Below are 13,432 nucleotides of genomic sequence, written 5' to 3' on the forward strand. Positions count from 1 at the left end.
AGGTCACAGCTTTAATTCACTCATATTGCTCTGTAACAGTGTGCATAAGAAATCACAGTCAGCCTCTACCGCAAAACAAGTTATCAGGAGTGCATGCAATGTATGAACCTGTTCTTCCTCATATTGTTTTTATACCCTTCCCCCAAAACAAAGCAGTAAAATCTTTCAATACTGCAGACTGCAGTCCAAATAAAACTCATTCTTTGTCCAAATACAAGCAAATTTTCTGCTTTCTATATTTACAGAAAGATAAGGAAAAGACTAGTGCATATACTTCAAATGTATCAAAATCCAAATACCAATGCAGCAAAAGTATATTTGCAGCAAAATGCACATCTGCATTGATTTACAGCACAGAATAAAGCCATCCACTTCTAACAATGTAAACCTTCCTGAATTATACCCTTTTCTTTTATAAATATATTGAAATTGAATTTGTAAATATATTATCTATAATTTGTAAGCATGCATATGTATTTATATATGCATGTGTATTTAAGATATGGGTGGATATAAAACACAAATACATATCCAAACTAAAATTGCAGTGGAACTGCTCATCACAAAAGCTAAAATTAACTGAGCATGAGAAAGATGTGTACTGTGGTCTAACACAAGACTGAGAAATAAGTTGCCTAGACTTCAGAACCACTTGAAATGTCACCATATTTCCTCTCCAAGCTCCAAGGTACACTTTTTCCTTGCCTTCAATAACATAAACATGTAATAGCAGATACAGAATGAAAATATTAGTTAAAACTTAAAATAATGATTTTCCTCTCACCTTTCCATTAGGAAAAAAAAAGTGAAAGTGAAAACCACATACAACTTGATGCTCTCTGGGAAAGTACTGAACTCTATTCCTAGTGGAAATAGTATAACAGCCTAGCAAGACCCCTTTCTTACTGGATGTTACAGCCCTAGGAAACATATTGTGAAACCTTGCTGCAAGCAAGGTTTGTATTTTGGTATAACAAACCATGTCATAAGGCATAGCTTGATGAACTGCAAAACCAACAAGTAGAAGGAGACAAAACCAGCAAACCAGTATTAGTCAACCAAGACAACTAATTAAAAATAAATATAACAACTAATTTTTCTATTCAAAATGGCTTTCTCTCAGTGTTATACTGTTTGCACTAGGATAACCTAAATATTTCTGATTCTGAAGTAAGGACTATTTCTAATTTGTGAAAACCCATGTCCTATCGATCTTCATTTGACATCCAGCACTATTTTTTTCATAATGCCCATTTTAGTGCCAACATTCCAGATTTTAATAAAGTTAAAATGCAACTTACGTAAATTATTTGGCGGAGGCCTCGTCTCCATGTTTTCATAATGTTGCACATGTACTACAATGTTTAGATCTCTTTCCATATGATCTGTTGTACAAGGGCCTTGAGGTCGCATAACATCAGCAAGAGCCCTAGAAAGCAACAACAAAATCAGACCGATACTGCAAAATCTTTAAGGCATTATCAATATATTGTAAGGGTGTTTTTAGTTAGGGATGCCATCCATCATAATGTCTACTGGAGAAATCAGCTCCATTCACAGCAAAATCAGGGAATCAGATTCATTGTGAGACTTAGCACTTGAGGCTCTTTTTAGGTTGTTGTAGACAGTGTGCTAGCAGTAGTACACAGAAACACATTAAGTTCTTTAGCTGTCTTAGCTTTGTAGGAGCATAATTTAAGCTTGTTGAGACTTGCAAAGTTCTGCCATTGCATGTGCTTAGTGACGCTGCCATGTTGTTTAAGTTGGGTGCCTCAGCACCTACTCCCTGTTTGTGAAACTAGTTTTCACAAACAAGTTCTCTTCAACCTGGATTACCAGCAGGGCCTGACAAAGCAAATATTTACACATGCGTTTGCACGGAGCTCCACGCAATGCAGTGGTCTTGGCTGTTGTCAAATTAATAAAAAATGTCAGCAAAAGTGAAAGGTCACAAGATTTTCACGTAGAAATTGAATAGGCAAGGATTTAAGCTTTTCCCATCCACAAGGGAGATGAAAAATGGCTTTCCTAACTCCTGTGAGTCTCCTAGTCACTAAGATGGAGCAAAGCTTGCACAGGCACACTCCTTGCTGCTTTGAAGCCAGTTCAGAAACAGGATAAAAGCTTTATGCTAGCAAAGAGGGGGCAAGCAAAAGGATTCCTAAGTTAGGCCAGGCCCAACCTGGTACTGGTTGTGGACTTTTTCTGCAGAGCTGCAGGCATCAGCTATATCTGAGACAGAATCGTCCTGCTTTGGTGTATTTTCTAAGGACTAATCTCACTGCCAAGTGTCCTACTGAGTGCAAGTCCATTATTCGTCAGACATTTAAGAGCACACATCTGTATAAGCCCTGTGGATCCAGAGTTGGTGACTAAGTTTTAAGCTCCAAAACTCAGCATGACAACATCTAACTCTTGTCTGTGATTCTGGGCTATGGAGTTTTACCATTGACTTCTGTAGGAGCAGGATTAACCCTTAGGTACATGCCACATAGCTACCTGATGAATTACTGTGCCATACAGAAGAGCTGGCCCACCTGCAGAAACTGTTGCCTTAGGCAAAGGAAGCCTGTGGTGTGTGTTACCAGTGTCTTCAGAGTTTTTGTTTTTAAGGGAATGGATTTATTTTCTGGGCACTGTGCCCAGTTTAGTTTAATTTTCTGCAAAATTATATACAGTGTCCTAGATACTGCATCAAGAAAGACTAGTTTATACATTAATAAATAAATAAAACCAAGCACATTCACTGGTGAAAGCCATGGCAAGTGCCATCTATCTCCTCCACCCTACTTCTGTGACATGATGATTTCTTGATCAGGAAGCACTGTGCTTTTAAATATTAAAAAGTAGCTTCATTTAAGTGACAGAGAGGAATCCTGAACTGGATCTTGCTTCAGATTGCAGGAACATTGCTTTGGTACACAGCTGAATAAGACTGATGTTTCATTGTGTTTATGGCTAGCATTATGTAATTAAATTATTAGTTACAGTTGTGATCAACATGTTACAGAATACTCTGTTGATACTGTAAAAGGTCAGAAGACAGTAACCAAATGATTAATGCTATCAGAGGAATGCTCCCATTTGAAGTAATGCTTATACAGCAGAAATAGCAGAGCTGGCCTACATAGCAGAATAATAAAAATTCGATTGAAGAGATCTCACAAAGGTATGTAGGAAAATGGGGAGAAAGGAAAGCATTATATTGCAAAACATAGTTTAAAATAAGGGGGGACCAAAACCGTTAATATCTCCTCAATTTATGCACATATGTCTTTATACAAAGAAACTTCTTGACATCAGTATTCATTCTAATTCCAGAGGCAGCTGGACACATTTCTGGGAAAGGAAGAAAGGCAAATGAAAGTTCCTAACTTCAGTGTGGGAGTTAAAACTGTGAGATCTCGTAATACATGGATTAGTATTTCCCAACTTTGTGAGAACAGGTTTTCAGAAACACTTTCATTGTCCTTTATTTAAATATTGTTCACTGTAGACTTTACATAACACCCCGTATGAAAGCAGATTAACAACTGCTTGTCTGTGAAAATGCCAACTGAGTTTTCTACCATTTTAGGGTGGCCTTTTTCAAAGAGGTTTTAAGTTATTAGCTGTCCAGCTCCCACTGTATTAAGAAAAAAGGAACTACTCGCCCTCAAGTTCTATTTTTAACAACACAGTACCTATGTTTATACTGTGTTAGTCAAAGTTGTATACTCTCCTCAGGGCTGAATAGCTCATATAACAAAGAGCTTGTCCTTATCTTCCACTGATGTCAGGGAGAGTTAAAAATGTATAGCAGCTTGTATCACTGAAGTACAAAGGAAATGCTGTAGCTGTATTTTTTTCTTTTAGGGATTTGCCCATATAATGAAAAAGGGAGGTTTGTGCCCCAGTACATGGTGAAATCCTTGAATAGATCTTTGCTTTGAAAAATTCCACGTAGGCCAACAGGCTGTTATAATACCTTTATGCATTTGGCTCACCTGAATATCATCATATAGATCTTACTACCTGAAGAAACTGTTAGAGTGAATTGCACTGAAAAATTATATATACATAAAGGGTCTTTTCTACACCTTTGCTATACTGAATGATTTTTTAAGGAAATGTATAATACAAGATAACCTTCTAATCAGGTAGCTAAATCACTGGGTCCTGTGTACTGATACTGATTGCACTATTACCGAAGTGGAGAAACATTACCTACTAAGGAGTTCATGGACCAGAACTATCCAGGTATCACAAACTTCAGCATTTCTCTTGCTATAAATTTTTTCTCTTTGGCTATGTAATACTATTTTCAGGTGTTACAAAGCATGTGGAGCCAGGTGTTTCCCTTATGGGTACAAGCTTGAAGAAGCTGAAGCATAGGTTATTTCATAAAAGGTCACTTGTTATATTTTGCCTCCAAAACTGGGTCAAACCTCGTAAGGGAAATAATTTCACATGTAGGATTCACAATTTTGGCAAGTCGGACTGTTTTTGGCCCCAGGTACATGCCTTTTTAATGATCAACAGAAGACTTGTGAGCCCAGCACATTGGAAAAGAAGAAAGAAGAGCTCAGATGGTTCAAAATATTTGGAAGGTTGCTAACATAGTGTCAGAAGCACTGCTTCAAAAGACCATGAGCTATAGCGTAAGAGCATGATTGTAAACCTTGGCCTTTCAGTTCCTGGTTTGTTTGCACATTCTCCACAAGGATTAGGAAAGAAGACTAAGGTGTGGGTTTATTTGCAGAAAAATCTCCTTCATGAAACAGCAGAAAGCTTTCCCCTTTTCTACACATTTTTGAGAGAGAGTACTTCATTTTAGCTGACGGAACTTGAAAGTGCCACTAATGTACCCTTAAGCAGCAAAAACATGCTGCTCTCACGTGCCTAATATCTTTCTAGATCTGTTTCGGGAGGCAGATCATTTCTGTTTCCTTTTAGGCACAATACTGCCACATTTGTTCACTTTGCCATATCTGTTAACATACACCATCTTATTCTAATATACCCTTACTCTCTTAGAAAGCAGGAGGATAAAGGAAGAGTTAGTCTGTTTGGCTACTCCTATTACAGCTTAGTTCTTGGACACCATAGCTGAAGGGAATATTTATCTCCATTTAATGTCAAGTAACAAATTTAAAAATGAGAATGATATAAAGAAAACATTAATATATGATGTCTAAAGTGAAATATGCCCTTTAGAGTTAATACTGTACTTCCCTCTCCATTTTCATCTTCCAGATTTACAGTTCCATGCCAACAGTGAGAGTTTTACTGAAAAGCGCTGATCTGACAAAGAGAGAAAATGTCAACAGTGCCACATTTGGCCTTTTTTCTCAAAACAAAAGGAAGTAACAAGCTCTCCAAGAAAGGACAAATTTTGACTCTTTTTTCCTAAAACGACTTGCCCAATAGAGACTTTTCTCTATGGATTGTTTTCTTTAAATAAATCATTTCCCCAAATCTTCTCCATTGTCAAATATTTGAGAAAAAATCAGGGAAATTAATGCAGTGTTCTTGGTTTGTTTTGATATAGTAGTAAACAAATGGGAGGTCAGTGTATTCACCATAGGTGAATTTTTTCATAGGAATAAATACGATCCAATTGTTTCATATAGCTGTTGGCTAGTGAGGGAAAGGAGACAATCTTAGCTAAGGAAATAGATGACAAATCAGCCTACATGTGTTTCTTGCTGCCTGCCAAAATGGAGTAACACTTAGTACTTTCGGTTTGGCCTACCTAACACTCTGGATGCTTTATACTTCTGCTTATTAATAAGGTTCAGTACAGAAACAAAAAAAAAAACCATAAGCAGCGTTCTTTTTGTTTTTTTGTTTGGTGGGGTTTTTTTTATGTTTTAGTGATGAGTGCTGAAAGAGTGAAAATGAATATAGGCTACATAATATTTTAATTGTTGGTACTATTTACTGTTTGAACAGATAAATTGTTTCTTTATTAAGCAATGCAGCCTTTTTTTTTTTTCAGAACACTAGTAGTGTAAAATAAGCTAGGATGGAATATTTTAGTTGAATACACATTTTGAGGACAGAGATTACTTCAATTCTTCCCTCAGTGAGCAGATTTTTAGATTGCCAAAGGGAATTAAAAACCATACTCCTTTTAAAATTAATGGTGAGTCTTCTCCACAGCTGTAATAGGACTGAGAGAACTTTTATCTTTAAAAAAACAAAAAGCTGTAGCACTGCTTTTTCAGAACATGACTAGCTATTATGTGTACTGAGTGGGTGACTGTTTTCCCATGTGATCATGACTTTCCAAGTTTCTGTATAATCCTGACTCGAATATTTTCATGGCAAGAAAAGTACAAGATCTCAGACACTGTTAAGTAATCAGGGTAACAGACAACCTTTTCCAAGAACCACTTCAGAAACCTAATCTTTATGCATACATGACTGAAGGAGTTCAGTATTATTTTCCAATCCCCTATAATTCTATTTCCATGAACGAAGACAGAATACTGCACACCTGTACTTTAGATAGCAAATACTTCTACTATGAGAAATCAGATCTACTAAAGCCGTATGTAAGCAGGGATGGCCACAACTCCACTCTGTCCTGCCTTTTTGCCTGTATGAAGACACTACAGGAAGAGGCTGAACCAAACAAGCTCTGTAGCTTAAAAGTAAGATTTTAAAAATAAATTGGGACCTATGTAATCTTTTTCTCAATTAGTAGTTGAGAATATTCAGAATGTCTAAAGGATTATTATACTTTGCTCAACAAAATGCCTCTTTGCAGAAGTATCAACCACACAGTGTTGACTAAAATTTCTGCAATGTGCTTTGTTCCTTGGTAGTAAGTGTATCCATATCAGCCAGTTTATAAATAGCAAATAATTGCCAGTAAACTAGAGATGCATTTGCAGGAATATTTTTGTGGCTTTCTCTGTTCATTTCAGGATAAGCAGTTAATCAAAAAGTCATGCGGAAACCAGTAAAAAATAAGGCTCCAGGTGTTGACTTGATCTCTTAGACTATCTTTCAGAGGATGACTCTTCATCTAAGCTTCAAAGACTGTGAACTACATCATTACCAGCCAGGACAAGAGGAAGCTTTCTGCCACACTGCACGTCCAGTAGAAGGTATCCTTTTAATATCATTTTATCACTAAAGTTGCCCAATATGCTGGAATCTATTTAGACTCTTTAATGGAGCTGTTTGCCTTTTTTAATGCCTTTCCCCCATCTGCTTTACTTTCATGTGCCTGGGATTAGCATAAAGAATCAGACAGACTGCAAACTTGACAAATGTGTTATGCCTTGATTTTGAACTGCTGTGAAAATCTGGGTTTGGAGTATATTGTTAAAGCCACTGGGCTCTGTCCCGAGTTGCCCACCTGCCTATCCACCACTAGGCAACCAGCATCTGGAGTAGACAGTACACAGCATGCCTAACTGTAGGTGGGGGAGGTTCTCTTTGATATAACTCAGCTGTGACACTGTGGAGACAAAGTATATCACACACATACATGGATAAGACAATACTTTCATATTCCATTTTTTACCTTTCAATAGTACTGAAAAAAAAATGTTAAGAAATTCTACAACATCTTTTCCTTTTTGGGTCTCCTTCTTTCCTTCCACCCTGGCTCATTTTCGCAGCTTAGAAATTTCACAAATAGCTCACACACTTGCAGGGGTTGGGGGAGTAGGGAAGGTCCTGCCAAAACCATTTCGCAGCTGGAGAGCGAGGGTGAGATGACATTTGTTTACATCCTTCTCTTGAGAAGCAAAACCAGTTTCCAGGCTTTGAAACAGTTGGAAGAGGGACCCTATCAGGCTTTCTATAATTCAGTGTTGCTGGCTTCAGGATTTTTTGTTTGTTTGTTTTCCTATTCATGCACAGTATATTCAGGAACACTTGCTGGTTCATGTTGGGGAGAGGGTCAACCACTGCAGATAAAAATGGACTACTGTCTGTGCAGACTCCACAATTATTTCTAGTCCTCCTCATTATGCATGTACTTTGATAACCTGGGCTTGGGGAAACACAGGAGCTCTGCTTGCCGAAGTTGGTCTCTCTCTTGATCACCTTGCAGGGGAATGCAGCCTGACTGGCAAGAGTTGTTTGTTTAGCAGGAACAAATGGGCTTCGCTCTCCTCTTTGGGGGTAGGGGACAGGTAGCGGGGAGGGGGACCCTGCTGCCTGGCATTCAGCCTTACCTGGACATGTGCTCCCGCTGTGGTCTGTGTGCCTTCTCCAGCCCTAGTTTGGTGAAGATCCCCACCAGCACCATGACTGCCACAACCCCGCAGATGATGTAGACAATGAGGTTGGTTTTATCCCTGGTAGGGTCATGTAGAGGGTCGTCTATGCGCGAAGGAGGCTTCCCAGTGTTCATCCACAACGGTGTCTCATAGTTTGTGCAGGTGCTTTGATCCAGCCTTGTCTTCTTGAACTTGCAGCAAAACCTGAAGCCACAAGTGCCGCAGCAGAAAATGAACTCCCCCGAACTGCAGTTAAAGGGGGGGTCCCACTGCCCCATCACGTCAAAGTAGCCCCTGCAGAAGTCCGGAGTAGGAGGTGGCTCAGAGGGGTCTAGCTGCTCCCCAGGGCTGGAGTGGTTTCCTCCCGAGAGCACCACAAAGCTCCCTAGCTGCTGGCCAGCTTTCTCCTGAGCCCGACACACCAGCGTGAGAAGGTCCGCCACCAAGTAGCCGAAGACCAGCCGGATAAAGCCTTCCATTCTGCCTCCCAGTCCCGGCTCAGCAGTGCCGCCGCCGCCGCTCGAGCTGCTGGATGCTGCGCTGCGCCAGGAGCTGAACATAAAGAGGCTCCGTCAGGGGCCGGGCGTCCGCTCAGCCCGCGCTCGCCTTCAGCACCGCGGACAGCCCCGCGCGGGCCGGGCCGGGCCGGGCCGGGCGGAGCCACCGCCCCCGCGCAGAGCCCGCAGCCCGGCGCCGCTCCGCGCCGCTCCGGAGAGCGAGCGCGCGGCACTTGTGGAGTGCGCGGGAGAGGGAGCGCGCGGGAGGAGGAGGAGTACGGGGGGGGGGAGGTGGCGGAGGGAGTGCGGGGCTCTGCGCGGCGCGATAGGGAGAGGGGCGTGGAGGGGGCTCCGAGGCGGGAGGGCTGAGGCGAGTGCGCTGCAGGGCGCGGTAAGCAGGAGAGGAGCAAGCGGGGAGCCTCTCCGCGCTGCCTGGTGCCGGCGTGCAGGCGCGGGGGGCATCCACCTTCCGCTCCCCCGCCGATCCCGGTGCGTTCTCTCACACAACTCCCTAAGCCAGCCACAGTGCCCGCCGAGCCGCTCCTGGAGGCGGGCGAGCCCGCAGAAGGCGACGGCTGCCCGGGCAGAGCGCGAGAGGCTGGACGGACTCGCCGCGGCAACCAGCCGGCTGCCGCCAAAGGGGAAATCGCGGTGGCGGGCAGCGTGCGGGTGAGGGCGAGCCCGGCCCGGCCTCTGAGGCGCCCGCGGGAGGCTGCGTGCCCGGAGACCAGAGAGTGTCCCGCCGGCCTGACCCCCGAACCGCGTTCCTGATCAGCCACTCTCCCCCCACACCGCAGCTCCCGCCATCCCTTACATAAGAGACTTCCCGCCCAGCCGGGCGCTCCCCACAGGTGCGTCTCCAAAAGCGCGGGAGCGCCTCCTCAGCCCACCCTGCGCGCGCCGCGCTGACGGGAGGTAGTGGCCAGCGCGCTCCCGGACCGGGGCGGGAGAGACGAAACCCCACAGAGCCCCCTCACCCCGCGGGCTCCAGGCCGGGGTGGCAGCCCTGAGGGAGGAGTGCAGGGCGCCGCTCTCCTGATAAATAGAGCGCTCCTTCTCCCGGGCGGGCGCTTCCCGGAGACCCGCTCACCTGCAAGGCGAAGGCAGGTCCTGTCGGAACGGGGGCCATGGGGCCGCCCTCCGCTACACCATGGGCGTGAGCGGCGCGCTGCGCACAGGTACGGTGTCACTCGCACCGAGCGCTTCAGAGCGGAGCCGCGTTCTTGTCTCCTAAACATGAGCTGCCCCTGCGCATCTTTTATTTAAAAATCTTGTTATCATGTCAGGCAGGCTGGCTCCAGAGGACACGGAGAGACTGCGGCTTGTTTTGCGAGACGTGGAATTAAAATAACTTCCCCTAAACAGAGAACTGACTCTGGGAAAGACTTTTTAGCGATTCACTCCCCATCACTGTTATTTAACTCTCTCATCTCTGCCTTTTGGTTTGGCAGTAACCTGCCGAAGTAGCGATAGCGTTATCCTGAATACTATGCTGCCACCAAACGTAGGAAATCAACCCGTTACGGCATGATTTAACAGTGTGGGCTGGCGCTTGAAGCAGCTTCCCTTCTCCTTGGGCACGTCTGTGATAGCCTCGCTGCGGCCTCGCTGCGACTGTTGCCCTGGGAAGAGGGGCTGGTGTGCGGAGCTCCGCAATGGCACACAGCCCTTCCAATCACCTGCGCTTCAGTGGGGCCGTATCACTACCGTGCTTCAGGAACTTGGGCCAACTCCATGTGGAGTTTTGAAGCGATGAAGAAACAGAACGGTGAGGCAAAGGGCAAAACAGACGTTTGGAACTGGAGAGGGCTGTAGTTAGCTAATTGAGATCCTCTGCCTTCTCTTAAAAATAAACTCTAAATACAGTGATGATTCCACTGAGCAGTTTGACACTAAGCCTTGCATCTTTGTCCAGGAGGTAGGTTAAAAAGCCCCTTTATTTCTCAGCAAAGAAAATCAATCAATCCCAGCCAAAACCAGCCTTTTTGTTTTTTAATATTTAATTCTTAAAACCTCCACCTCATCAACATCCCCTCTCAAGTCTTCTCTGAAATCACATCATTTGTGTATGCTTCTCTCTCCTATTACTTATTAACACTTTGTGATGCAGTTTGTGCTGAAAATACCGCACAAAATTAATCCGTTCCATACTAACTATTGCAACTACAGACAGTTAAGGTCCAGTCTTGTCAGGTGCTTAAGATTATGCAAGTTCCCTGTTGATCTGACTGCTAAAAAAGCTGCTTAAATATTTTGCATGATTAGTGCTATACATGTGCAGAAATAATAACATCAAAAAATGATTTATTTTATAGGCTATTAATCCTGACCAGCTATGGTGCAAGTTTCTTGTTTCACTGAGTTCCTGGGGTTTTCCCAGAATTCCCTACAGCAAAAAGAACCCAAAGGATTTAAGCTAGAATCTAATGTTTGCAGGATTCAGGCCCATGTGCTCAGAATCTGACGGTAAGTGGCACGTGCTTTGTGAAAACAGGATGGTGATTAAAGCTTCTTGAAAAAAAAAACCACTTTGGATCAAACCCACAGAACCCTGAATCCATAAATCATGTTACCCTAATTAATCATAAGCTACTCTAGTTGTTATGATCTCTTTGTCTGTTAGTCAGTGAAGTTACTTTAGCTGTACCATGTGTTAGAATTCTAATAATGAACTAGAGTTGCTCTAGACTAGGGCACAAACCCTTTTTACTAGACAGTGCTTTAGTGGCTTAATGGCTCCATAGCCACCTGCGTGTTCAAAATATAAAAAAACATTCAGTACAATAATGGAAACAAGAACACTAGTTGAGATATATGGATATTACACACAGTACTGAGGCACATATTGGGTCATTGTGTGATTTTATAAAGATTTTCTCAACTAAGTCAATAAACTGTTAAAGTATTTCAGTTGTCTTTATTGAGTTGAAAAATGCGGAAGTCTTCCTAGTTTAGCACCATCACCTTCCGCTTTCAGCACTTCTCTTTTTGACAATGCTTTAAGGTAGTAATAATCACCTACTTTTCTGCAGTTTTATCCCATAAGGAATGCATTTTGCCTCCGAAACAATTGAGAAAATGTTTCAACTGGAACTTACAGTGTCATCTTTAATCAAGCACATATCCATTTAGTTAAGTGGAATACTGAATTTTAGGCACAGACCTTCTACAAAGTTAGGTATTCCTATTATATTTTTCTCAAATGCCACTTGTTTTCAATGACACTTTGCTATGTGGATCGATGGTATATATGGATCAATGGCAGTGCTTGTTCAACTTTATGCTTTGTTTCAACTGTAGCAATTTATAGTCATGTCTCAGTGGAAGTTGTATAAATGCATACACTCATACTGTGTATATGTATATATATGTATATTATACATGTTCAATTCAGTGCTTGGTTGTATATATTCTTAGAACTGATTCTTGTGGGTTTTTTTCACGTAAATAAGAGAGTTGGAAAAATTAGGAGAGAATGTTAATGAGTCAACCTGGATGCTGAAGTGGTGGTAAATCTAAAGAATGTAATGGGATGTTTGGATATATAGATACAAAATGTATTGCAGACCGAAAACAAAAGAGGTTATGATTCTACTAGAGCAGGCCAACTGGCAGCATGTTTGCAATGATTAGTCCTTAAATGTACAGCTAAATATTAGATATGTGCAGAAGAGAAATAAGGTAGCTTGAGACATGAAAGAAATACCTTAGCAGACATAAGTTAAAGAAGCAAAGTGTATTTAACAAGGAGCTACAAGCGGCATGAGGTTTATAGATACTGTATATAGAAAAGAGTCCCATGATTTACAGATATTGTAAGCAGTGTTGAATGACACAACACTGAAGTTTGTTTTGAACCTCTACATTCCTGAATCAGCATACATACATCAGATACACCCATTTGCTTCTACTAAGTTTTGTCATTCCTCTATAAGGAGTATACTTTCTCATCAGTATTAGGCTTGCTGGATGGTTAAAATGCAACTGGGTTTAGGCCTTTCTTTTTGTTACATAGCTAACACTTCTTAATCCTTTGTCCTTTTAGCTAGTAACTGCAATCATTATTATCGTATCAGTGCAGAAATGTGTGAAATCCCAGCCTGCAGTGTGACACTAAATATACTTCTCCTTTTATAATTATTAAGTACACATCTTTTAAACTAACCTTTCTTTTTTCATTAAAAAATACGCATATACAGAGTGGACAGAATGAACTTGTTCTTGTAATTTCAAGAATTCATAGCAATTTAAACTATAAAGATTGAGCATTTTTTAGTTATGGTCAAGTCTGAAAAAAATACACTTTGCACATAGCAAATGGATCACCATCAAGAGATCTTAATGAGGCAGGAGGTGCTTCAGGAATGAAAATACATTCCTGAATGCTTTTTCATTCCTGAGAGACTTGTTTTCATGGCTCACTGAGGAGGAAGATAATTTATTGCAATTCTACAATGTAGAAATTACCTTTATCACATAATATTTTTCTCTTCAGTCTTTCTGTAAAACTGAAACTGTAGTAATTGCATGACTTGGGGTTGATGCAGGCAGTAGCAGCATTCACATTTGGAGTGAACTTAATGAAATCCTGAGAGTTCTTTTAAATTCAATTTAATTCAAAGGAAATTCAGAAAAATTCAGATAAATTTAGAAGTTTAAAGGAGTACTTGCAAATATACAAGAGGAAACACATGCATACTGCAGACGTCTTCA

At 41.9% G+C, this 13,432-nt stretch overlaps 1 protein-coding gene and 1 long non-coding RNA gene across 6 annotated transcripts in view; one reads left to right on the plus strand and one right to left on the minus strand.

The window, feature by feature from the left end:
* Positions 1–8,050, plus strand: part of LOC130598467 (uncharacterized) — a 54,343-nt gene extending 46,293 nt beyond the window's left edge. The window contains exons 3-4 of one of the 3 annotated variants that reach the window (XR_008972018.1): positions 7,003–7,097; positions 7,870–8,050. This is a non-coding gene — a long non-coding RNA (uncharacterized LOC130598467). Of the gene's footprint in view, positions 1–6,914 lie in introns of all 3 variants that reach the window. The other 2 variants (XR_008972017.1, XR_008972016.1) reach the window with 2 other exon arrangements.
* The window catches only part of SHISA9 (shisa family member 9), a 184,359-nt gene extending 174,419 nt beyond the window's left edge, over positions 1–9,940 (minus strand). The window contains exons 1-3 of one of the 3 annotated variants that reach the window (XM_057407906.1): positions 9,810–9,940; positions 8,178–8,774; positions 1,302–1,429 (exon numbers count right to left, since the gene is read on the minus strand). In XM_057407906.1, the coding sequence (XP_057263889.1) occupies positions 1,302–1,429; positions 8,178–8,701 (652 nt within the window). In that variant the 5' untranslated portion in view covers positions 8,702–8,774; positions 9,810–9,940. Of the gene's footprint in view, positions 1–1,301; positions 1,430–8,177; positions 8,885–9,533; positions 9,658–9,809 lie in introns of those variants that run through there. The other 2 variants (XM_057407907.1, XM_057407905.1) reach the window with 2 other exon arrangements.
* Between the last annotated feature and the right edge of the window lie 3,492 nt (positions 9,941–13,432).

The sequence above is a fragment of the Pezoporus wallicus genome, unplaced genomic scaffold (genome assembly GCF_028554395.1).
Source record: "Pezoporus wallicus isolate ANWC-B61680 ecotype Strahan unplaced genomic scaffold, APGP_CSIRO_Pwel_v1 contig_4012, whole genome shotgun sequence".
NCBI lineage: Eukaryota > Metazoa > Chordata > Aves > Psittaciformes > Psittacidae > Pezoporus > Pezoporus wallicus.